The sequence below is a fragment of the Drosophila rhopaloa genome, unplaced genomic scaffold, assembly GCF_018152115.1.
Source record: "Drosophila rhopaloa isolate 14029-0021.01 unplaced genomic scaffold, ASM1815211v1 contig_163, whole genome shotgun sequence".
Taxonomy (NCBI): domain Eukaryota; kingdom Metazoa; phylum Arthropoda; class Insecta; order Diptera; family Drosophilidae; genus Drosophila; species Drosophila rhopaloa.
Window position 1 is genome coordinate 15023529 of NW_025335043.1, and position 21330 is coordinate 15044858.

Genomic DNA, 21330 nt, shown 5'->3' on the forward strand with positions numbered 1-21330 from the left:
CAAGAGAACCAAACTAGTTCCATTAAGTTCAAACTATGGCCACTCTGTTCGTGATTTAGCAAAATAATGAAAATTATTACAATTTTAGATCACAAGTTAAATAAAAGAGATTAATAACGGCCAACCAACAAAATTTTAAAAAACAAACAATTATTATAATAATCTTTGATGTTTTTTCTTACGACATCTGCGGTCACACTTGCATTAGACCTGCCAACTCGGTTTAGGCAGAGTTGCCATATAGTCACAAAAATCTTTCGCATAAAGAAGTAAAACGTAAGAATTTTCAAATGCTTTTTTCGCTGCAAAATCGGCATTAAAATAATGTAAAAAGTGGTAAAGCGACTAGCGCCATCAATTCGGCAGCTAAAAACATTCAAATCCAAACCGTGCGACCAGTTTTCGGTGTTGTTTTGCCCCTCGCATAAATTTGTTGCGCGCCATTTTGTTTTTGGAAAGGAAAGCAAAAAAAAAGATACAACAGCAAAAACCTACCACAAAAAGTCAAAGTTTATAAAAATCAAGAAAAAAAACGAGTTGATGGGGGAAATGGGATTGAAAAACATGTGGCACTGCGCTATTTTGTGTATCAGTTTTTTGCCCATTATATATAAAAATAACGCGCGACAGGCACATAAATAAATGCCACTGAAAATATCGATACGATGAACAAACGAAGAAGAAGCGATTAGTACGTCGTCGGTTTTTCGGCTGTGTGGGTGAGCGAATAGAATAGGGAGAGAGAGCGCGCATATATAATTACGTCATAAGAATCAAAGAAAATTCAAGGTCTACGGCGCTACGACTATACAAAAAGCTATTCGATTTCGTTACGTTCTCGGTTTTATCAAAAATAAAACTTTGGCCAGCAGTATGAGTGTGTGTCATTTTCGCGACTGTATAATTACATACACACACACGCAACCCCTTGTTGTTGTTTGTGCATTTTTTGTAAGCGAGAGAGAGAGCGCGCAGCTGTGATACAGAAAGAGAGAGCGGAATTTGTTTTTGAGCAATTTGTGTAACCATCGATAATGTTTGATTTATTTAAACCCCATTTTTATACCCCTTTTTTGCAGTGACTCGCGATGCGTGCGGCCTAGAAGTCGTAACCCCCCGAAAACCGAAGCCCCGACCCCCCTCACACACACACATCTGTATCTACAAACTGCTCATAAATTTTAATTAACTCAAAAGGCAGAGGCAAAAACAAAGCACAAAAACACCGGAAAGCAGGGAAAATTAATAAAAATCAATAGAGCGGCGAGCGGGAGGCGATAAAAAGTGTTATCAGTGCGGATTAATTGGCTGCGAAGCGGAGGAGGAGGAGGAGAGGAGCTGGAGGAGGAGGAGGTGGCACCTCCGGAGATTGAGGACTAGGGAGCTCCAAGTCGGGACACGGAGCCATCACCATGTCCGTGCAGCAGTTCTGCCTACGCTGGAACAACCACCAGCCGAACTTCATCTCGGTGTGCTCCTCGCTTCTGCACAATGGCACCTTGGTGGACGTCACACTGGCCGCCGAGGGTCGCCAGCTTCAGGCCCACAAAATAGTGCTGTCCGCTTGTAGTTCGTACTTTCAGGTAAAGATCTGCTCCTTCAATCGGAACACCCAAACTAACACTAAATACCTTTACAGGCTCTGTTCACTACAAATCCGTGCCAACATCCCATCGTCATTCTAAAGGACGTGCAGTACGATGACCTCAAGACCATGGTGGACTTTATGTACTACGGCGAGGTCAATGTGTCGCAGGAGCAGCTGCCGCACATCCTCAAGACCGCGGAGATGCTCAAGATCAAGGGCCTGGCGGAAATGCCCACGGATCCGGCCAATCTGACCAAGTCGGACAGCAAGTCCTCCACCGACGGCACCGAATTGGTGGGGGGCTCGGGTGTCGGCACTGGTGCGGGCACCTCGTCTGGAAGTTTGGGCGCCGCCAGTGGCAGCAGCGTGGGCGACTCCCTGTGGAGCAGCAGCGAGGCCCAGCAGTTCCAGCAGCAGCAGCAGCAACAACAGGCCCAGCAACAGGCGCAGCAGCAGCATCATCACCACCAGCAACAGCAGCAGGCGCTGCAGCAGCAGCAGCAACAGGCGCAGCAGCAACAACAGCAGCAACAGCAACACCATCACCACCACCATCAGCAGCAGCAGAGCGGACAGGCGCAGGCGGCGCAGACGCATCACCACCAGATGCGACGTACACCCTCGCCACTAAGCGCCGGCACATCGCCAGCAACAAGGCGCAAACGCTTGCGCAAATCCTCGAATAACGGTGAGTTGGAGTTGGGTAAAGCATCGTCGCGAGAAGTCTTGAATTGTTAAGGTTTAAACTAACTGGGTCCCAAACCCTTTGCAGGCTCTGGTGATCGCAACAATGCGGAGGAGCAGCACAATAGCTCATTGGACGTGGGCAGTGGCGCCGGCAATGCCGGTCTCAGTCTTGCCCAGATGAGCCAGATGTCCTTTGGAGCGGGTGGCGGCCTGGCCGGCCATTCGCTGCACGCGGCTAAGCTGCTGAAGGAGTCGGCTAGCGCCGAGCTGGAGCAGCAGCCGCAGGACTCGGATCTGGACGACGGACACGGACACTTACACATGCAAATTGTAATGAAATTGGTCACGTTAACCTCGTACCCTCGTCCGCTCGAGCAATTCAACTAATTGTTTCCTCTTTTTTTCTCGGTGCCATCGTGCAGAAACCCGAAGTAGACATTGGCGGCGTGAATCAGACGATGCCCCTCGACATCTCCGGCGGCACAACACCATCCGAACACGATGCGCCGAACTCCCAGTCTTCGCACTCGGGTAAGTCGCAAGTAGAACTTGAAAGCCAGCACACTTTTCCATCAAAACTCATTGTTCATCGGGTAGGGAACTCATTCGCCAGGATGGATTCTTTTTTTATAGTTTCATAATTTTGTTTGCCATGATTATTTTAAAAATACAACACAGACAACTTAGAAAACTGAAAACTGAAAGACGAAAAAAAAAAGCCATAAGATCTATTTATAAAGTTGAGTCATTATTGAGTTTAGTGAACTTAAAGTGTAATAGAATTTTGTTGACCTAAAATAAAGCAATCTAAAGACTGAAGCGACCAATATTTATACTTAGCACCTGAACTTGTCAGCTTTGTGGGGGTTTAATGAACTGAAAAGCACTGCAATCAGATCAATCTCAATTGTCAACCACTGTGTACTCTCGATTCACCCATCGAAATAATGACCACGTTCATACTTCATTCTCATATCTCACACACGAACGGTGCCATTTCGAAACAATTTCAGTACACAGCGCTTGGAGAAATGAATGCTAAAGCTAAATATGAGATCTAGCATACCGATTATCCATTACCGATTTACCGACTAAGTGCAACGAAATATTTGTAAAATGCCGAAATTTTCTATGTTTAACTATTTATTGTGTATTGTATTCCAAAAACCGAATCCTGCCTGAACTTGGGAATGGGAGAGAGCTAGCACAGAGTCCAAAACAAAAACCAAATCTTCCAAAAACTAAACCTATGATTTCTTTTTTCGATTATTCATTCTCGATTTGCGTTTACTTGCGTTTTTTGATTTTTGTTTTGTGGGAATTTCAAACAGCGGTTTCCGATGATAATGATTTAGCCTTAGCAATCTTTCCTCTACTACCTATCTCTATTGTACCTATCTATGAACTATAAACTGTCTCAAGACCAGACTTAAAGCAAGACCAATACCAAGACCAAGACCAGACCTGACCTGATCCCGATCCAGTAGAGCTAGGAGAGAGCGATCTAGTGTCAATTTCGATCGAAATGCCCCAGTACCAGAACCAATCTTTCATTCGCTGTCTCTCTCTCTCTCTCCCCTTCCCAGGTCTGCAATGGACAGTTGTCGATTCCAACTATCCGCGCTTCTCCCTGCCCGCCTGCCAGTCCAACTTGCTGGGCAACGGCGGTGGCAGCGGTGGCGGTGCCGGCAGCCAGAGCAGTGGTGCGAATAGCGCCGGCGGCGTCAATAGCGACCAGCGGCAGCAGCACGAGGCCCAGCAGCAGGCCACCCAGCAGCACCTGCAGCAGCTGCACTACCAGCAGCAGCAACAGCAGCAGGAGCAGGCCTCCGCCTCCGGACAGGCCTACTCGTCGCAGATCATCACGGTGAACAACCTAGTCGGAAGCTATGCGACGGCGGCCCAGAACCTCTCGCCCACCTCACCTAATGAGTCGAACATGGTGCAGTCGGTCTACAGTCAGGGTCCTACGCCCACCCAATCCCCCGTGCATGCGGGCGTTGGCGGAGCCAGTGCCGCCGGCGGAGGAGCGGGCAATGCCAACGCCGGCAATGGAGGAGCCGCTGGCGCGGTCAATCAGGTGGTGAAGCGCAAGAGATCGGTAAATCCGCAGGGAGACGAGAACTTTATCCGCGCCCTAGAGGCGGTCCGCACGGGCGGCATTGGATTCTGCAAGGCGGCACGACTGTACGGCGTGAACAACAGGACTCTGTGGCTGGAGTACAAGAAGCGGGGATACCCGGTCTCGCGACCCAGCATCAAGGCGCGCGTGGTCAAGCAGGAGCCGAATCTGTCGCCCTCGCCCACGCCCTCGACGAATCAGGGCGATGACAATACCAACGAGACGCTCAGCATGCAGATCCCGCCACAGGCGGAGACTCCAACGCCGTCGCTGATGTGTACTCCACATCATGCGGGGCTAGGGAGTGGAGCTGGCAGCCTGCCGGGCGGGGGGAACTCCCACCCAGCCATCGGGGTGATGAGCCTGTTCGATGCGCGCTACATGGACTCGCCGGGCAACGTGCACTCGATGACACGGCAGCGGTACATCGAAGCCACAGGCGGCGGAGCGGGCGCGGGAACGGGCGCGGGCACCGGCACCATCAACGTCAATTCGACCACCGCCATGAATCTACAGAGTATTAACTTCAACTCAATATAGAATACGATTTCGAGCCAGGCGGGGACGGCCACTCTGCTGCAGGCAGCCGCCGTGATGGCCGCCAGCGAGCCAGCGGAATCCCTGAGCATATCAGCCATGCCCGTCTCCGTTCCCATGGGCATGGCCCACAGTTTTCTCATTAACAACTTTGTGACGGTGGCTGCACCGCCGGTGGCCACGGTGACCAGCACGGGCCTGCAGTACTTGGACAAGTCGTAGGTCCGGCGGCAGAGCCCCAAATCGATCGATACAGGTATTAGAGCAACGGCAGCAATCTAGTGTATATAACGGACCGCTTTTACGGCAGAGTGGCAATAGAATAGATGTCGGCCATGGATGGATGGATGGAGCACAAGTGGAATCGGATTCCTGCGCTGAGCTGAGCTAAGTAGAGCAGGAAGGATCGGAAATCGGAGTGGAACGGAATGAAAAAGAGAACAGAACAGGCGAGCCGGCCGCACTTGTAATAATTTCTTAGAACCTAATTCCTTAAGCTAAACGTTTTGAACCCTACATTTTTACGATTGTTAACTAAGAAATCGGTAGTACAGATCTTCGATATATATATAAATAGCTATTTTACGTGTAAAAGAATAATGTAACTGTACATAAATTATACAATTTTATTAGTGTTAATCGCGAACATGAAATGATTTGTAAAGCAACTGCAGCTAAAAGTGGTGCTGTGTGCCAGCAGCCGAACAAACCTTGCGGTATCCGTTCCATATTCCACTTTTTGTAATGCGAACAAGCAATGGACGAAACCAAAAATTCTATCTGTAATCGTAATGATAATTGTTAAGGACAAAATGAGATTTATTGGCAAATTTCTGGAAAAAATTTCCCACATCCTGGGGTTTGCTAGGCTCTGGCGCATCAGAAATAAGTTTTCTTCCTCGTTTCGAATGAGATTTCATTTCTGCACTTGTGTTACAATAGCAAATATCAGTATGTAGGTACTCGCGCGAATTCGTATGCATTATAATTAGCTTCTTATCAATGTGTACAGTGAAGCGAATCCACTCTATTTGAAGCATAAGCGTAATCGTTGGCGAACTCCCGACTTCACACCGAATAATGTCATGAACAGAGAGGATCGATCGCAGGACCGCGTACAATAGACTAAGCTACTAGACCAGCGGAGGAGCATGTAAGAGAACCGGATAGATATGTATGATAAATATGTACCAATCAATATATATGTATATATATTTATATTTGTGAATGTATCCACACTTTTTTTCATTTGTTTCCGAGTTATTCAAGGTGCCAGTCCCTGTTTTTAATGGCTGCACTGGCACAAGGTTTTTACGGTGATCGACTCTAGGTTATATATTTCCAAATCCGACAACAACATATCTAAGAGGGTATTTAACAGGGGAACTCAATTATTTTGACACTTGGTTCTTGAAGATTTCTTTGTACATAGGTATGTACATATAAGGGCGCGAGGAGAGAGCGATTAAGATCGGTAATGATTACAAGATACAGATACGCAAACAAACGAAACTTAAAGATAACTCGTAACCACCCAAAATCCTAAACGGAGACTGCAGCTAAAGGCAAATAGAAAACCAAAACACAAACGGAAAACGCATACGATTCCGGTTATGAATAAAGATTACGAATAGTGTGTTTTTAATACGATTCATATAAATAATGTAACTAATAGAGAACTTTTTATATTGTGTCAAGGCATACTAAGAACTAAGCGTGATTTGTTAGAAGTCATAGAGTAACGTAACTTTGATAATGGACTTTTATTACACTCGCCCACACAGACATGATATACCATGGTGGATCCCTACGATCCCGACCCGATCCCAGATCACAGAAACAACCAAACCAGAACCGAATAGAACACGGATGAAACAACGCGAAAATAGCAGAAACAATAAGCAAATATTACTAACTCTGTTTCCTACAATTGCAAAGTACCAATAACTACGCTAGTTATGTGTGTTAAATATATATATAAATTATTTAAATCAGCGCAAGTGCATAAATGAACCGATTGTATTATAAGTTGCATGTACCATACCAAGTAATGCGAACCCCAAACGAATATCGAGATGGAACGAACATTCTAGACTGTAGTCGATGTGCAAGAAACGAATAAACTTTCAAAACTACAACGTAATCAGACTGCTCCCTTGGCTTCATTTTCACTTGAACTGGATTGATTTAAAAATATTCAAAAGATATAACTATATATTTTAACTTAAGGCTGAGCTACATATTGCTTGTTTCAAATATAAGATATCTTTTGGATATTTTGAAAACCGAAAAGTAACATCCGTGCCCAGCAATTTTAAAAAACTGATTCTAATGAGACCCTCTGATCCTTTTCCCTTGCAGAACCAAGTCCGGCGCATGCTCCTCATCCACCACATCCTCCTCTGGCGGCCGCCAGTAGTAGCAGCGGTGGTAGCGGCAGCTTCGAGCGCTCTTTCAGCATCGGAGGCGTTGGCTCCGTCGATTGCGATCCGGATGGCACGCCCAGTTCGCCGGTGGTGATGGGCACGAAGCGCAACCGGGTGCTCACACGCCAGCCGAGGGTGAAGCGGGACAGCGACAGCATCTCCTCCACGAACCAGATATCCCCGGATACGGCTGCCACGACGCTCGACTTTGATCCGTTTAATGCTGCGGGGGCCACGAGTGTCACGGCCAGGGATTATTCCACCACGGGCTCGCATCATCTGCATCACCAGCCGCCGGTGCATCATCATCATCACCTGCTGACCGTTCCGCCGCGTATCGAGCGACATGCCTCTGAACCGGCACCCAGTTTGGGCCCCTCTACGCCGCACCTGCTCAGCGTGCCGTCCAGCACTCCCTATCTCATTAAGCAGCACTCGGATCCGCTGCTGCCCCGCCAGTCAGCCCTGCACATGGTCGGTGGCTCCGGCTCCAGTTCCGGGATGACAACCGGCAGCAATCCGTTTGCCCCGCTGCACCGCCAATACTCGCATCCGCTGTCGGGGACCAATGCCAGCTACGTCAGCCCGGCTCCGCTCCACCATCCGCACCACATCTCGCTGCCCGAGTCTATCTACGCCTCTGGATCCCCGCCGCCGGCCGGCTCCTCGCAGTACCTGGTGCCCACCCGTGTGGTGGCCTGTCCAGTGGTTTCTAGTGAAACGGCGGCCACGCCCACGAACGCCAGTCCAGGCTCCTCGTCAGCCCTGTCGGCTGCCGTGTCCGTGGTTACCTCGCCCACTTCGGGGCTCCAGAACAGCGCCACCCGGCATCCGTTGTCGCCGACGTTCTCCGTTGGATCGGATGTGGCTCACGAGCGGAGGTCCCCGCACTCACCCAACACCAACATCAGGTCGCAAGTCGTTGAGCGGGCAGGAAAGAATCAGGGAGAGGCGGCCAACGGCGGATCGAGGCTGAGGAATTCCAAGTCCGCCTCGGGCTCCATCAGTGGCACCCATCTGCATCCCGGCCAGGTTACCATGAGCAGTTCGTTTGAGCATTTGCCGACGCTGCGCGTCAAGAACGAGGAACTGCAGCGATCGGTGTCTTCACCGCAGGTGAGTTGGGTAACATATATCCCCCCTTAGGTATCCCTTATTGACCCAACTCTTTGACAGACCCAACGGGAGATCATCACTCTCGAGAATCCGCGTTCTAGTCACTGCCCGGTAATTCGCCCGGGTCCGGCGCTTGGCTGCAACTTTTGCTGGAACACCATCGATGGGCATGGCCGTATTTTGCGCCGCAAAACGAAATACCATTGCCCGGAGTGCGAGACGAATTTGTGCATTGTGCCCTGCTTTCAGGAGTACCATGAGCGGCTTAACAATGAGGCAGCTGCAGCCGGGGTCGGCTCATCATCTGGAGAGAATCAGCTGAACAGCAGCAGCACGACGGGATCGGGGAGCAGCAGCAGTGGCAAGGCGTCGCCGTATGTCTCCTCTGCCGGCAGTAGCAGCAGCGGAGCGGGTGCAGCTCGTCATTATACCAAGACGGAATCTATATAATCTGGAGCTGCCTTGGCCACGCCGGCATATTTGTATTTGTGGCAGGACGGCCGCCGAGAGGATGACTTCCTCCAGACTGGAATACCCGTACTGTATGGGTTTTCTGTCTAGAAGGCCGTCTGTCGAATTTGTTTTTTTGTCAGCAGGATGTGCGGAAACCCCGCACTTTATAGCCTGCATCGAAATTTTCATTTGTTGTCCCAGTCCCAATGTGCATCCGGCCCGGATTGCCGGGCACATGGACTGACAGAGAGGGCGCCATTCGGCGCAGGAGATTTGTTTTTTGAGCCGTGCCCCAGAAGGCGCGCAGCCATTGTAAAGTAACGAAAATCTTTTGGACCACTCCGCTGGAATGCGGAGTGCAAACTTTTTTAAAATCGCTAAATGTAATACTATGTTTATGTGTGCGTGTACCTATGTACTATATATATATATGTGTATGTTCTTGTACAAAACAAAAACCAAACAAACGAAAGAAAAATCAAACAAAAATACATTAACAAAAATAAAACCTTGACGGCGGTGCAGCCAAGCGGTGTATCAGACTTCTGAAGCTCGAATTACGATTAGGTTTTCACCAAGTACAACTACTACTCCCCCAATCCGGTCCGATCTGGTCCGGACTAAACTTAAGTACGTCCTTGCACCCGTACTTTTTCGCCGGGCACCGCTGCGCAGGCGCACGAATTGTCAAGAGGCCCACACTTGTTTTAGCAAACGTTTTATAAATGTCCATGTCCTGCAAGGAGCTTTTCGGATGTGCCAGTTCGGGAGATTCGTTCAATTCTGAGTGTAAACTACTATGTAAACAATACGAAAACCAATAAATACTTGTGACCCCTCTGGTTTGATAAAACTGCGTCTTTACATTTTTAATAGGGATTTCCGTTTAAAAGTCTCAAAAAACGAACTCGGCTAACGAGGTTAAATATCCCGCAGTTGTGAAAGTTATTGGGTATTGAACAAAATTGACATTTTATGAGCTAAATGAACTGTAGATAAATAACTCAAAGTATTACCTTATTGTTTTACGTATCTCATAATGATCTCGTTTTATTGATCTAGTTACCATTTAACAAACCGACTCGGGATTACTTCTTGGCCGGGGGAGCCTGTTGGGGAACGACCTCGGAGGGCGGATTGGCGTTGCGAAAGTTGGGGAACTGCTCCCACGGGGCAGACAAGTCGAACTTGCGGAACTCTTGGGCCAATTCCAGGGGTTCGCAAACGACCCGCTTCTTCTCGTCATCGTAACGCAGCTCCACGTAGCCGGAAAGCGGGAAGTCGCGGCGCTGGGGATGCCCCTCGAATCCATAATCGGTCAAGATGCGACGCAAGTCCGGGTGGTTAGCGAAGAACACACCGTACATGTCCCAGATCTCGCGCTCGTACCAATTGGCCGCCTTGTGCACCTCGCAGGCGGAATCCAATGGAGTGAGCTCATCGGTGTAGGTCTTCACGCGGACGCGGGAGTTGTAGCGCAGCGACAAGAGATTGTAGACCACCTCGAAGCGGTTCTTGCGGCAGGGCACATCCACGCCGGCAATATCGATCAAGTTGGTGAACTGCGCCTGGTGGTGATCCTTGAGGAACTGCAGCACCGGTACCACGCCATCGGGGGCGATGAGCACCTCCAGCTCATCGCCGGCGGTCAGCTGCACCTTCTGCACGTACTTGGGCAGGCACTCGGCCACGTAGCGCCCGAAATCAGAGAGATGCGACCGGGCAACTGCATCCGGCTGGCGGACAGTGGCTATGGATGGGAAATCCGAACTTTAGTTGGCTTCGCAATGGTTTGACTAGTTACCCACGCTTATCTGCCTTCTTGGGATCCACGGGCACTGTGCTGGCCATCCGGATGGCAGCTGATCCTGCAGCGGGCACCACTGAGGGGGGTGAAAAAGGATCAGTTGGAGCTCCCGACTAGCGAGGATTACCCACCATGTTTGGCCGTCAGAGCGGCAACTGCGGCACGGGCCCCCAGATTCCTGATTAAGGCCGCCATTCTACAAACTGTTCAATATAAATTCAACAATTTGCACCAGTTTTTAACAATTTATGTAATGCTAAAATGTCAATATAGTTGTTGTAGCCCCAGGGTTGCCGGGGTGCTGAACTTAAAAACACTCGGCAGCCCTGGTTCGGTATTCCTAAATACCGCTTTCAGTGATGGATTCAGTTCATTATTTGTTTTTAATGCGATTCAGTTTAAATAAGTTAACGTTGAATACGATTTGTTACTTTCTACATTGAGTATATTGGGTCTGAGTATATTGGTCTCAGATTGAAAATTTCGGAAAATATACTAATTTATTTCCTAAGTTTTCAATGGTTTTATTGGAAATATATGTTTTGAGTCTGAAGGGAATAATTAATTTTATTAAAAAATACCGAAGCGTTCCTTTGCCGATATACATGCAAAAAATATACCAAAACTACCGAAACCTTTGGACAACTCGACAACCCGGTCAAGAAACCCTGTCTTCGCGTCGCGTTTGGAATTGCGAGAAGTGAAATTGAAAAGTTTGTGGAAATCAATTGGAAATCAAAACACAACAGAATGGTAAGTGAAACGCGCGGTGGCCAACTCCTGAATTAACCGGGATTGACCATCTCAATCGACATCATTTCCAGAATCACCTCAAGTGGATGGGGCACTCGTCCACTATAATGGATATACAGCGCTCGCTGCGCAACGACAACGGCAGCTGCGAGGTGGTCCTGGCCTCCAGGGACGGTGTCCGAGTGCGCGCCCATCTCTTCGTGCTGAGCACTTGCAGTGAGCTGATGCGCAACCTCCTGGTGGATGTTCCGCGTGGTCAGGAGGCCACCATCGTGTTGCCCGACATCCGTGGAGATCTGCTAGAGAGCATGCTTTCCTTCATCTACATGGGCGAGACCAGCCTGCCCTCTGCCTCGCTGTCCGAGTTCCTGGAGGCCATCAACCTGCTGGGAATTAAGTCGGCCATCAGCTTCGAGTGCAATCCGTCGGCCAGTCCGTCCAACGTCGCCGATGTGAAGAGCAGTCCCATGGCCGTGGAGTCGGCCAAGTCGATAACCGGTCTGCAAATCGCCGAGGCGGAGCTATTGGACGAGGAGGAGGAAGAAGAGGCACAGCCAGCGGACGCCGTACCAACCACTGTCCTGGCGGAGGACCAGCATCAGCCCACCCACTCCAGTCGCTCGCTGGAGTATCTGGATGTGTACGAGCCTCCAAAGATCACCTACTCCATCGAACACATGGACGGCAATTCGAACGGCAATCAGTTTATCCTCACCGAAAACACTGGCACCTTTACCATAACACAGTCGACTTCTAGTTTGACCAAGATGGAAGCTGATGAAACGATCACCAGTGGCGCTGAAGTGGAGCTGGTCGACGATGATGTGGACGCGGACATCACTGAGGATTCAGAGGAGCATGAAACACAGATGATCGAGGAGGAGTTCGCGCAAACCGATCCACTGATCGAACTAAGTGCCGCTACTGAAATGGACGATGACGAGGACGCGCACGACGACCTGGCCGACGAGGAGATAGAGGACGAGAAGCCTCGCAAGATGGGCGGAGGAAAGCCGCGCACTCGACGCCCTGTTAATACCAAATCCCCCAAGCGACCGCCCAGTAAGCCAACGCGACTGCAGCAGTTTGTGGCGCTCAAGAGGGAAGTGAAGGACGATATCAACGACGCTTTGGATCTGGCGGCGGACGCCGTGATCCTCGAGGGATTGAGCCTGCAGAAGGCCGCCGACCGATTCGACATCTCTAAGACGGTCCTTTGGCGCCGTGTGCGCACCAATCCCGCCTACATGCGGAACAACCGGGAAAGACCGTCGCTGCTAGAGGCTTACGAGCGCCTGAAGAACGGGGACTCGCTGAAGAGCATCAGCACGGAACTGCAGATCCCCATGTCCACGTTGCACCGGCACAAGATGCGCCTATCGGCCCAGGGACGCCTGCCCGACTTCGTGGCCTGCCGCCGGCGGGACACCACGCCCAAGGACGAGCTGCGGGACAAGTTGGCCAAGGCCGTGCATGCCTGTATGAACGAGGGAATGTCCCAGAACCACGCGGCTAACCTCTTCGAGATCCCCAAAAGCACGCTATGGCGACACCTGCAGCGACGTATGAGCAACGGCGATCGAAAGGTCAAAAAAGAGCTGCAGGACGAGTACGAGGACGATATGCTAACCTAGACTAGGGCCCCCCAAAAAACTCTGGTTTGAGAGATTTAGAGTTGGAATTTATAAGTTACCATTTAAAAGCCATAAGCTTAGCGTTTAACTGTATATCGTCCCATCAATGTACATCACATTATCAAAATCCTTGGGAGAGATGCTATTCTAGAGGCAGTCCTTTTAGACTTATCTGTAGATACCATTCGCAAACGTAATTCACTTCATTATAACTGGTTAATTATGAAATTAAATACAAAACCAATCTTCTAGAAAATGTGTTGTTTATAAGGGTAGCTTGAGGAGGTAGCAATGTATTAGGTCAAGTCCTTCACCTGGTTACATATCTCTTATGCATATCTATGTACTCTTCTCCAGTTAGGGTATAAATATATCGATATTTTCACTGGCTCCTCACATCACTAACGTAATCTTTTCCCGGAATGAAGAATCCAAGTCGGTGGTCTAGTAATGTCCAGGTTGCCTGACCGATCTCTGCTGACCCGCTGCGAGATATTCATCTACTTTGGCGTCTATATAGCCTATATAGTTGTGGGCCTGTACAAGATCTATGGACTGAGGGATCACATTGCCAAGGACGCAAAGTTTCAGTTTCCGGAGGGCTGGAGCTTTTATCCCTTCTCCCAGCGGCGGCGAGATGACAGCAACGATGAGCTGGAAAACTTCGGGGACTTCATCGCCAGCTTTTGGCCATTCTATCTGCTCCATGCGGCTGTGCAGGGAGTAATTCGCTGGAAATGTCCCCGGCTTCAGTGCCTGGGATTCGTCGGTGTTTGTGGCTTGGCCTTGGGCGTGAACCTGGACTGGACATCGCTGGTGCTACTAGCCACATTGATAGCCAGCTACTACCTCATTTCCCTGGCCACATCCAAACGCCTGGTGTGGCTCTTGTCGGCCGGCTGGATACTGTGCATCAACTTAATGCAGAAGAACGCCTGGTGGACGGATCGCGTTGGCTACACCGAGTACGTCCTGGTGATAGTAACCATGTCCTGGAGTGTGCTGCGCGGTTGTAGCTTTTCGCTGTCCAAGATGGGCGTTAAAAAGGAGGAACTAGACAGATACAACCTCATCCAGTATTTGGGCTATGCCATGTACTTTCCGTCCTTAACCTACGGACCCATCATTAGCTTCCAGCGGTTCGCAGCCAGGAGGGAAGATGAGAAGCAAGACTGGCTTGGATTCGCCGGAGGAGTCCTCCGCAGTGCCATTTGGTGGCTTGTCATGCAGTGCGCCCTCCACTATTTCTACATACACTACATGTCGCGGGATGTGCGTATGGTTGATCTAATGGACTCTGTGTTCTGGCAGCATTCCGCCGGTTACTTTATGGGCCAATTCTTCTTCCTGTACTACGTGGTCACCTATGGCATAGGGATAGCCTTCGCCCTGCAGGATGGTATCCCGGCGCCCAGCAGACCGCGCTGCATCGGTCGCATCCACTTCTACTCGGACATGTGGAAGTACTTCGATGAGGGCCTGTACGAGTTCCTCTTCCAGCACATCTACGCCGAGATGTGCGGCAAGCGATCTTCGCCAGCGGCCAAGTTTGGAGCCACCGCCTTGACATTTGCCTTTGTGTTCGTCTGGCATGGATGCTACACCTATGTGCTCATCTGGAGCATTCTGAACTTCCTCTGCCTGGCTGCGGAGAAGCTGTTCAAGACGTTGACCTCCTCCTCGGAGTACCAGCAGTGGACACAGCGTCATTTGGGAGCCGTGGGTGCTCAGCGGCTGTACGCCATGTTGGCCACCCAGCTCTTCATCCCGGCCGCTTTCTCCAATGTCTACTTCATTGGTGGGCAGGAGATCGGCGACTTCCTAATGCGCGGCGCCTACCTCAGTGGAGTGGGCAACTACATGGCTCTGTGCTTCTGCAGCTATTGCTTTTTTCAATGCTCCGAGCTGCTCCTGAATAAGTCAGATGCTCGCTCCAAGACGAAAACTATTTGACCTCGCTAAAAGTCTGCCTAAATTTACGTGAAATGTGACTATTTTTGAACAATCTTGTACTAGTATTGCAACATCTGGTTTTGCAACTTGTATTATAACATGGCTTTATAATTGTTTTGTGATTTTTACGAAACAAATATTTACTTAATTTTTAAATAAATACATTTCATATAACGTCTTATTTAGCTTTTCTATTAAATATAATATAATATATATATAGGAAATTTTAATTTTCTTCAAGTCCTTTGCAAGAAACAATTCCTTTCCAATTCGAATAGGTGTTATAATATTACAGCTTTGATGCTTGGTCCTGCCATCGTATTCAGAAAACATAAAAAAACATAAACTCTAAATTCCCTAACTTTCGCCTTCACCATTGTCCTGCCAGTCCAGCCACCTGGTTTGCGTGCAGGTCGACTGAAAGTTGTCCAGGAAGAATTCCTCCAGCATTTCGTCGCAAGTCTGCGTTTGTTGTGTGTTGTACAGACCATCCGGCCAATGGGTTTGTGTTTGGATGTGGGACAGTCCCAGTTCCTCAAACAGTTCATCACAGGTTTGAGTGTACATGTGGGCGGAGGTTTGCAAGCCAAACATGGCTTCATTTTCGGGATAGGTGGGGAAATCGCTTGCGACTGGAACTGGCTGTCCAATTTGCACTTGTTCTTCCGGAAAATCATCGGTCATCGTTCCCATGTCGCCTCTGGTTTCGGTCGTTTGGGGTTCTATATGTGAATATGTAGGGAAATCGCCTTGAGGTAGCTGTCCCATTTGCTCTTGATCCTCTGGAAAATCATCTGTCATAGTTCCTATATCGCCTCTGGTGTCGGTGGTTTGTGTTTCTATATTTGGATAAGTAGGGAAGTTGCCTGCAACTGGCTGTCCAATTTGCGCTTGTTTCTCTAGAAAATCATCGGTCATTGTTCCTATATCGTCTTTGGAGTCGGGGGTTTGAGTTTCTATATCTGGATAGGGGACTAGCTGTTCGACTTGCTTCTGTTCATCCGGGAAATCATCGGTCATCGTTCCTATATCGCCTCTGGTGTCCGGCGTTTGAGTTTCAATATCCCGCAAAAGAGGTGCCAGAACTTCGTTTCTGATGTCATTCATAGCTTCTTCCTCTGTTTGGGTTTCCATGTCCAGTTTCTCGGATGTCAGCTGCAGTCCAAAGGGCACATCCATAATGGGCAGGAAACATAGAATATGCTCCTCTGGAGCAGATAATTCGGGCGCTGGCCCATTTCCCCCCTCTAGAGGAGGAGGTTCAGCTGGTGGTTCAGTGGCAACTTCCAAGCTGAAGGGGATGTGTTCAATATACTCGTCTGGAGCCGCTAAAGCCGTGGCAGACATACTGAACTCTGCGGGAGGAGGATTCAATTTCCTCCAGGTGGCCAGCGAGGGTATGGCCACCTTGTCGGACTCCTGCTGAACCAAATGATTCTTGCGCCGCATGTGGGTTCGCAGGCCAGCCTTGCTGTTGTAGGTGAGTTCGCACACGGGACACTTGTGCTCCGTGCACTGATGTTTCTCCAGGTGGTGCTGCAGCAGGAACTTTTCACCGCACTCCTGGCACTTGTGGTTCCTGTCCAGGTGGCTCTTCTGGTAGTGCTGGCGCAGAAGGCGCAGACTGGTGAAGCAGCGAGCTCCCTTGGTGGCGACATGGTAGATGCACTTTTCCACAGGGCAGTGGAATGCAATGTTTGGTCCACTTTTCGGGGCTTGGAGCACTTCTTGGTGGCGCTGGCGCAGATGCAACTGATAGTGACTGAGGTTGCCAAACACCAGGTTGGGACATTTTATACATCTGTGCTCCCTTATGGGTAGTAATTCCCGAATTTCCGGTGTATATTTTTCGCTGGCCATTTCTGATGATTTTGAATAGGAGTTCTATCGATAGATGGACTTTTACCTATCGATAAGCCCACAAATGGTATTTCTTAACGATCCCTCGAACGGTCACTGTGCCACAAGAAATTTATTATTATAACGTATACGTCGCTCTCGCTTAAAAAATTCGAGGTAACGATCGGTTTCGAGGAATATTTGTGCAGGTGTGACGAGCTAATAATAACAGCCAGATAAGGGCCTTAAATATAATTGGATAAAACAGAAAACTAGATAAATATTAGCCCTATGTGTGTGCGATTTTAACCTATACTAAGGAGTAACTAACAGTGTGTGCGTGCGATTAAAAATATACATTAAAAATTAGCGCAAATTAAATCGAGTTTTTTTTACCATTGTGCTACATGGTATTATCCATCTGAACTGAAGTGAAGTGAACAAAAACCGAATAATTACTATCCAAAAAGCAATTCCAATTGGAGACAATCCACCCACACAAGCACCTGTAAACCCATCACCTTTTGCTCTTGTTTTCTGCCACGCCTCCACTGTCCTTGCCGCCCACAAAAGTGGTTATTTTTGGCGCGACTACGTCATTGCTAAAAAACATCTGGCGTTGCGAGAGATAATGTTCAAAATACACATCATCATACAAAACAACATCATCATTGGGGAGGGTTTTCAATTCCATTCCAAAGAAGCGGTCTTAAAAGGGCATCTCGAAGGTCGCTCGAACCCAAAAGCCAGTTCTATTCACAAACACTCTAATTCGAAGTAATTGTGTGCAGTTTACCTCCGAAATCACTTCAATTATTCTATTTTCTGGTTTATCTACATAATACCCTGCAATTGGGCTTATAAAATACCCCTTTGGACTTTAGGTTCGTTTCATTAAATTTACATATGACGGAGAAATACACGAAATTAACACAAAGGCTAAAATTAAATACATATTAAGGCGTTTTTTAAATCTCTTCTGATCGTTTTGAGTGGCAGACCTTGTACGCACAGACATACACAGCTGAATATTCTAATTTACTATACTCTTAGAAGAGGTAACATCAAATTAGCTAGATTGCTTTGGTAATACTTTAAATGTAATATTGTTAACATTCCTTATGAAGATTAAGATGATTGACTAAGAAGTTTGTAATTTCTATTATTGTTATTCTTTTCTAAAGAAAAGTGCATCTGAAAATTTGGTTTTAATTATGAGTACTATTTAAGATGAATGAGAATTTACAGCCATGAACAAAAAAAGATAACAACGGATTAAATTAGACACGATGTCTTATTTTTTATATTTGGTCAATATTTTTCACAAATTAATCTCAGTACTTCCATAAACTAACATCCTAGCTGCATTCCATATAAAACTTAGATAAGATAGTATGGCGACAAAAAATTAAGACTTAACCTGTTGACATATATCAACAATTTTAACTAGCGAAGGGAATTATTTAGAGTCAGTAGTAAACTCTGTGATTTAAACATTAGCTTGTTCCAAAATCGCAAGGTTATCGCAGTTTTAAAGCGAAGATTCATCTGAGCTGATATAATGAATGCGACGAAGTCGAAAAGTCTGACGTAATCGTTGCGGTTGCACATAAGACAGATTTCTGGGGTACTGAGCAATGTGTTGTGGCTGCTGAAAAGTCTTAATTTATTTTTCAATTTGTGTCGCCAATCGTGTTGAGCTTTTTTTTTATTGTTATTAGGCTGAATATTAGACTTATAAATGAAATTTATGAAAAGCTCAGAAATCATCAGATGTTAATTGCATTAACGCTTTTGCCCTGATCGAGTTTAAACCAAATCGAAGTTGATTTATGAGGTATGAAATGGCAGATCAATCAATATCGCCCACATACGTCATCGTATCCGTAGTAATTTCCGCCAAGTGCAGCTGGTTTTATCGGATTGTTGGCGTTCTGTTCTGGCCAAGACCAAGACATCTGGTTCTCCGCTTTAGCCATATTATACTTCCGCCTGCAACTATGTGGTTTTATATATCTATGTATGCAATCCCTGAACGAATGGTGAAAGTTGGCGCAGTTTGGATGAGGGGCAGGTCATTGTACACCACCAGCTCTAAAAGTTGAGTGCCGGTCGTCTGATCGCCAGACATACAATTGTCTGTCTTTTGGCAATTGTCGTCATATGTATTGAATTTTCATATCTTATCTGTGCTTACACCGAAAAGACATTCAAAAACTCAGATTGTTGCTCCCAATTGAATAGTTACAATCCCTTCGTGTAATTTCAATTGGTAATTGTCTTGTGACCGCCAGCAGATTATTCAACTCTTTTCCTACACGGGAAAAATGATGTTCATCATAGTTTCAAGTCACTTTTACGACTGAGTTTTAAACATTTCAAAATTTCTGAATGTTATTATTATATTAGTTATATATTCCTCAAGATGCTTATAAACAAGACTTAAATAAAAACATAATGTGTTCAAATATTACTTTTTAATAAATTCATATCAGATCAAAAATAAACAATATTGATTTTGCATAGGGTATATTTATTGGAGCATGTTTTGGGCTCTCAGAAGAGTTTGCTCTCTATAAGATTCGAATGCGTGCCAAAAGAGCGAAAATGACTCATGAATGCTGACCATTGGGCTCTGTGCTATTTTCAGCGTCCATTTTTTGAATCAACTCAATTTTGGTTGTTTATCTTTCTCAATCTGTACTGGGGGTTTTCGAGTTGTACGGACTTGTATGTACACATTTTTATCTCCAATCGACCGACCACGTGAACTTCTTCTGGAAATTTAATTTATTTTTTGAGTCCCAACAAATACAATATAGCTTTTTTAAATACATATGATTTAAAAATAAACCATCCAAGTTATCAAAAGTTAATTTTGATTTGTTGTCTCTTTGCAGCTGCTCATCATTAAAGTGCATTTACTAGCCTAACACAATGAGTAAACCGAGCAGTGCTCCACCGCAGTTCACCTATGTTCCGCCCCCATCAGCTCCGCCCTCTTACCAGGAGGCTGTGGGCGGGGTGAAGCCCGTGGGTCCTTATACACCCGTTGTGGCCCCAGCAACCACCGCGAATACAACAATTGTGACCACTGTGGTGCCCATCAGCCGCACATCGACGCACATGATCTGTCCATCGTGCCACGCCGAGATCGAGACGACCACGCGCACCGAGCCTGGAATGATTGCCTACTTGTCCGGATTTTTGATTGCCCTATTTGGGTAAGTTTCTAGATAAAAAAGAATTGGTGTGGATCAAATGATAATATAAATATGAAAAACACGTTATCATGAATTACAATTTTAGGAAATGCATATAATCCACATCTTTTTTGTATCTGTCTTGTGACCTTACAAACTCCTATTTTATAAATGCTCTTCATTTGTAGATGTTGGCTGGGATGTTGCCTAATACCTTGCTGCATCGACGACTGCATGGATGTCCACCACTCGTGCCCCAATTGCCGGGCGTATTTGGGTCGCTTCCGCCGATAGGATCGCATCATTTAGAATCCCCTGCGGTTCCGTGGTGTAGTTATACTTTAAGCAAGCGTTTTTGCCTTTATTTATTTAATTGTAGTAATGTCATTTGGATTCCACAGCGAAGGCAGATAGAACGAGCCATGGCTTCCCTTAATCTAAAATCTAACTTGCTAAATTGTTCCGCCGTTTCCATATTTTGGTTTGACCACATTTCTTAACTGTTACGTGTATGTTTCTGCCACGCTAAAGATAGTAATACGTGTACATTAAACGATCCAGCGCTTTGCGGACAGGACAACTACTACGAGAATTAAATAATAAATTCGCTTTTCTATGTATTCATATATGCGAGCCGCCTGATCACGAGCACTTTGAAGTCGCTTGTTTGTCCATATTATGATAAGCAGGCCTTTAAATATTTGCACAAATTGTAAATCGATTCAAGATCGCACATTGTTTCGTAAATAAATGGCTTATTTAGAATGCAGTCAAAAAGACAAAATACAAGATATTTTTGTAACCATTTGTAAAAGTCTTCTGCGAAAATGCATATTGTAAGCTATGAAAATGAAAGCTAATCTCTGTAATTATTAATAACCAAATCTATATAATTGACTTTTATTTTTAAATAAAACGAAAATTGTCACTTAACTCACTTAAATCTCTTATTGCCTAGTAATGGTTAAAGGTGAAATCAAATATTCAATTTGAAGTTAAATTCTGAAGTTTGATATTCTTTATTTTGATCTGTGTATAGTAATAGTTCAAAAGTTAATATTTGTAATATTTGAAAACTTTTCGATTTGACTTTAATTCTAATACATAATTGGGTATAGAGAAACGTACTTTGAAACCAACTGGGTTTAAATCAAATATAATTCAAATGAGCAGTTAAATATTTTAGATATATTTCAGTATATTTCACTTCAA

The 21330-nt window shown here is 46.6% G+C and overlaps 6 protein-coding genes across 13 annotated transcripts; 4 read left to right on the plus strand and 2 right to left on the minus strand.

Moving 5' to 3' along the window:
* The first annotated feature begins 174 nt into the window (after positions 1 to 174).
* LOC108040384 (longitudinals lacking protein, isoforms H/M/V) lies at positions 175 to 9782 on the plus strand. Of its 5 annotated transcripts, none has more exons than XM_017117841.2 (7): positions 175 to 276; positions 1080 to 1583; positions 1640 to 2276; positions 2361 to 2617; positions 2698 to 2806; positions 7296 to 8476; positions 8537 to 9782. In XM_017117841.2, exons 2-7 carry the CDS (start codon positions 1413 to 1415, stop codon positions 8924 to 8926), a joined length of 2745 nt encoding a protein of 914 aa, XP_016973330.1. In that variant the 5' UTR covers positions 175 to 276; positions 1080 to 1412; the 3' UTR covers positions 8927 to 9782. The 5 variants fall into 5 exon arrangements, with proteins under 5 accessions (XP_016973330.1, XP_016973331.1, XP_044314144.1 ...); XM_017117842.2 differs by lacking the exon at positions 175 to 276 and adding an exon at positions 404 to 719; XM_044458209.1 differs by lacking the exon at positions 175 to 276 and adding an exon at positions 409 to 719 and having other exon boundaries at positions 2361 to 2605.
* Positions 9783 to 9941: 159 nt separating this feature from the next.
* LOC108040390 (NADH dehydrogenase [ubiquinone] iron-sulfur protein 3, mitochondrial) lies at positions 9942 to 11038 on the minus strand. Its single transcript, XM_044458214.1, has 3 exons — positions 10868 to 11038; positions 10738 to 10812; positions 9942 to 10679 (listed from the first exon to the last, which is right to left on the minus strand). Exons 1-3 carry the CDS (start codon positions 10929 to 10931, stop codon positions 10018 to 10020), a joined length of 801 nt encoding a protein of 266 aa, XP_044314149.1. The 5' UTR covers positions 10932 to 11038; the 3' UTR covers positions 9942 to 10017.
* A 327-nt stretch (positions 11039 to 11365) lies between these two features.
* Positions 11366 to 13379, plus strand: LOC108040389 (modifier of mdg4). Its single transcript, XM_017117848.1, has 2 exons — positions 11366 to 11489; positions 11561 to 13379. Exons 1-2 carry the CDS (start codon positions 11487 to 11489, stop codon positions 13121 to 13123), a joined length of 1566 nt encoding a protein of 521 aa, XP_016973337.1. The 5' UTR covers positions 11366 to 11486; the 3' UTR covers positions 13124 to 13379.
* Positions 13380 to 13505: 126 nt separating this feature from the next.
* Positions 13506 to 15257, plus strand: LOC108040385 (protein-cysteine N-palmitoyltransferase Rasp). Its single transcript, XM_017117846.2, has one exon. The coding sequence runs from the start codon at positions 13574 to 13576 to the stop codon at positions 15074 to 15076; it is 1503 nt and encodes a 500-aa protein (XP_016973335.1). The 5' UTR covers positions 13506 to 13573; the 3' UTR covers positions 15077 to 15257.
* Positions 15258 to 15274: 17 nt separating this feature from the next.
* On the minus strand, positions 15275 to 16942 carry LOC108040386. Of its 2 annotated transcripts, XM_044458213.1 has the most exons (2): positions 16132 to 16942; positions 15275 to 16029 (listed from the first exon to the last, which is right to left on the minus strand). In XM_044458213.1, exons 1-2 carry the CDS (start codon positions 16934 to 16936, stop codon positions 15434 to 15436), a joined length of 1401 nt encoding a protein of 466 aa, XP_044314148.1. In that variant the 5' UTR covers positions 16937 to 16942; the 3' UTR covers positions 15275 to 15433. The 2 variants fall into 2 exon arrangements, with proteins under 2 accessions (XP_044314148.1, XP_016973336.2); XM_017117847.2 differs by having other exon boundaries at positions 15275 to 16942.
* A 78-nt stretch (positions 16943 to 17020) lies between these two features.
* On the plus strand, positions 17021 to 21051 carry LOC108040423 (LITAF domain-containing protein). Of its 3 annotated transcripts, XR_001769062.2 has the most exons (4): positions 17021 to 17092; positions 19816 to 20139; positions 20307 to 20463; positions 20520 to 21051. XR_001769062.2 is itself a non-coding variant. In XM_017117907.2 (3 exons), exons 2-3 carry the CDS (start codon positions 19853 to 19855, stop codon positions 20410 to 20412), a joined length of 393 nt encoding a protein of 130 aa, XP_016973396.2. In that variant the 5' UTR covers positions 17021 to 17124; positions 19816 to 19852; the 3' UTR covers positions 20413 to 21051. The 3 variants fall into 3 exon arrangements, 2 of the variants coding, with proteins under 2 accessions (XP_016973396.2, XP_016973394.2); XM_017117907.2 differs by having other exon boundaries at positions 17021 to 17124; positions 20307 to 21051; XM_017117905.2 differs by having other exon boundaries at positions 20307 to 21051.
* The last annotated feature ends 279 nt before the right edge of the window (positions 21052 to 21330 follow it).

Bases quoted from the DNA above. Each gene is read 5' to 3' on its own strand.
- LOC108040423 (XM_017117907.2), top strand. From the start codon at position 19,853: ATGAGTAAACCGAGCAGTGCTCCACCGCAGTTCACCTATGTTCCGCCC. The intron at 20,140-20,306 runs GTAAGTTTCTAG...CTTCATTTGTAG, and splicing joins TTTTTGATTGCCCTATTTGG to ATGTTGGCTGGGATGTTGCC.
- LOC108040390 (XM_044458214.1), bottom strand. From the start codon at position 10,931: ATGGCGGCCTTAATCAGGAATCTGGGGGCCCGTGCCGCAGTTGCCGCT. The intron at 10,813-10,867 runs GTGGGTAATCCT...CACCCCCCTCAG, and splicing joins CGCTCTGACGGCCAAACATG to TGGTGCCCGCTGCAGGATCA. The intron at 10,680-10,737 runs GTGGGTAACTAG...TCCCATCCATAG, and splicing joins TCCCAAGAAGGCAGATAAGC to CCACTGTCCGCCAGCCGGAT.
- LOC108040384 (XM_017117841.2), top strand. From the start codon at position 1,413: ATGTCCGTGCAGCAGTTCTGCCTACGCTGGAACAACCACCAGCCGAAC. The intron at 2,618-2,697 runs GTCACGTTAACC...GCCATCGTGCAG, and splicing joins TGCAAATTGTAATGAAATTG to AAACCCGAAGTAGACATTGG. The intron at 2,807-7,295 runs GTAAGTCGCAAG...TTTCCCTTGCAG, and splicing joins CTCCCAGTCTTCGCACTCGG to AACCAAGTCCGGCGCATGCT.
- LOC108040385 (XM_017117846.2), top strand. From the start codon at position 13,574: ATGTCCAGGTTGCCTGACCGATCTCTGCTGACCCGCTGCGAGATATTC.
- LOC108040386 (XM_017117847.2), bottom strand. From the start codon at position 16,936: ATGGCCAGCGAAAAATATACACCGGAAATTCGGGAATTACTACCCATA.